Here is a 1,710-nt window from a genome sequence, read left to right as displayed (position 1 = left end):
TTTTATAAAGATCTATTAGATACTGTTGATTGAACTTCTGTTGGGTTTTATATTCTTGTTGGTTTTCTGTATAGTTGTTCTATCCATTGTTGAGAGAGGTATGTTAAGGTTTCCAACTGAAATTTTCAATCACTATTTGAAAAGAAGACCAGTATCTATGGCAGATATCTGTTCCTTATTCATTTTTTAATAATTATTCTGATTTCCACTACGTTTTTTTTTTTTTTTCATTGTAACTTGGGCTAATGTGGAGACTAGTCTTTCACAGAGGTGAGGAGATAAAAATTCGTAAGACAGTGTGTGTGCGCATGGGGCAGGGGTGTGTCAAGGCTTTGGGCATTCTGAAAACATTGCCTCAATCAGCACCTTCACTTGTTGTGACCCAAATGTTACATTTAAAAAGATAGTTTTAGATCCTGACCAAACATCCAACAGAAGTATCACTTTGTTTCTTTCCCTTTGGCCTTTCATCTTTTCCCTGAAAGATATGGGATATAGGATTTTGTATTCTTAGAGCCTGAAAGGATCCTTAGGACACAATCTCAGTATCTGCTTGGTTTTCACCCGTAGACAATAGGGTTCATAGTGGGAGGTAGGAGCAGGTAAATATTGGCCACAATGATGTGACAAGATGAAGGAATTGTATGGCTTCCAAAGCGATTAAAAAGAAACAGAAGAAGGCTGGGCTGTAGGAGAAAACTATAGCACAGATGTGGGCAGTGCAGGTGCTGAAGGCCTTCCGCCGAGCTTCTGTTGATGATAGACTGACCACTGCCCGGAGGATCATGGTGTAGGAAATGGCGATGCACAGAATGTCAAAGCCTCCAATTAGGAAGGCAGCCATCAGACCATAGATAACATTGATCTTGATATTTCCACAAGATAGCTTGGCCACAGATAGCTGGTCACAGTAGGTATGATGTATTAGGTTGCCTCTGCAGTAGGGTAGTTGCTTGGTGAAGAAAACCAAGGGAATGATAAGAAATACTGCTCTCAGGAAAGTGGCAACCCCAACTCTTGCAATGACAGGATTGGTGAGGATAGTTGAATAGCGCAGGGGTAGCAGATGGCCACATAGCAGTCCAGGCCATAAGCATGAGCACGCCAGATTCCATCCCTGTGAAGGTGTGAATAAAGAACATCTGGACCAAACATTCTTCAAAGCTGATTTCCTTGAGTTGAAACCAGAAGATGCAAAGAGCTTTAGGGGTGGTACTAGAGCACATGACAAGGTCAGTTAGGGAAAGCATGGCCAAGAAGTAATACATGGGTCTGTGTAGTGAGTCCTCATAGCGAATGAGGTAGAGGAGTCCACAGTTCCCTACCATAGCTACAACATACATGGAGCAGAATGGGAAGGAAATCCACATGTGCATGTCCTCCAGTCCTGGGATCCCATTAAGAATAAAACAGGATGGTGTCACATCTGTTTGGTTCAGCATTATCATGATCAGGCTGGTATAGTCACTAAGAAGCTTATATGGTTTCACTTTTATTTTTTGTTTTGCTTTGCTTTTTGACCCTCCTAGATTTGGAAAAAGAAAAAAAAAATCTCAGTTATGGTTCCTCTATCTGTCTGTGTTAAGTTTGCATTTTAAATCAAAGAATCAAACATTTTAATGCCAGGAAATATTTATTTACACATAGCTTAAGCCAGGTATATAGTTTTTGTTAATTTTTAAATGATCAATTCATTCAACAAATATATAT

At 39.9% G+C, this 1,710-nt stretch overlaps 1 protein-coding gene across 1 annotated transcript; it reads right to left on the bottom strand.

The window, feature by feature from the left end:
- Positions 1 to 560: 560 nt before the first annotated feature.
- Positions 561 to 1,448, bottom strand: LOC102283389 (olfactory receptor 52N4). The gene is given in 4 exon segments (XM_005896288.3): positions 561 to 664; positions 667 to 1,056; positions 1,059 to 1,088; positions 1,091 to 1,448. Coding segments are annotated over 4 exon segments (882 nt in total).
- Between the last annotated feature and the right edge of the window lie 262 nt (positions 1,449 to 1,710).

This window comes from Bos mutus, chromosome 15, assembly GCF_027580195.1.
Source record: "Bos mutus isolate GX-2022 chromosome 15, NWIPB_WYAK_1.1, whole genome shotgun sequence".
In the NCBI taxonomy this organism is placed as follows: domain Eukaryota; kingdom Metazoa; phylum Chordata; class Mammalia; order Artiodactyla; family Bovidae; genus Bos; species Bos mutus.
The sequence above is the reverse complement of the archived record's forward strand: the minus strand, read 5'-3'. Positions and strand labels throughout refer to the sequence as shown.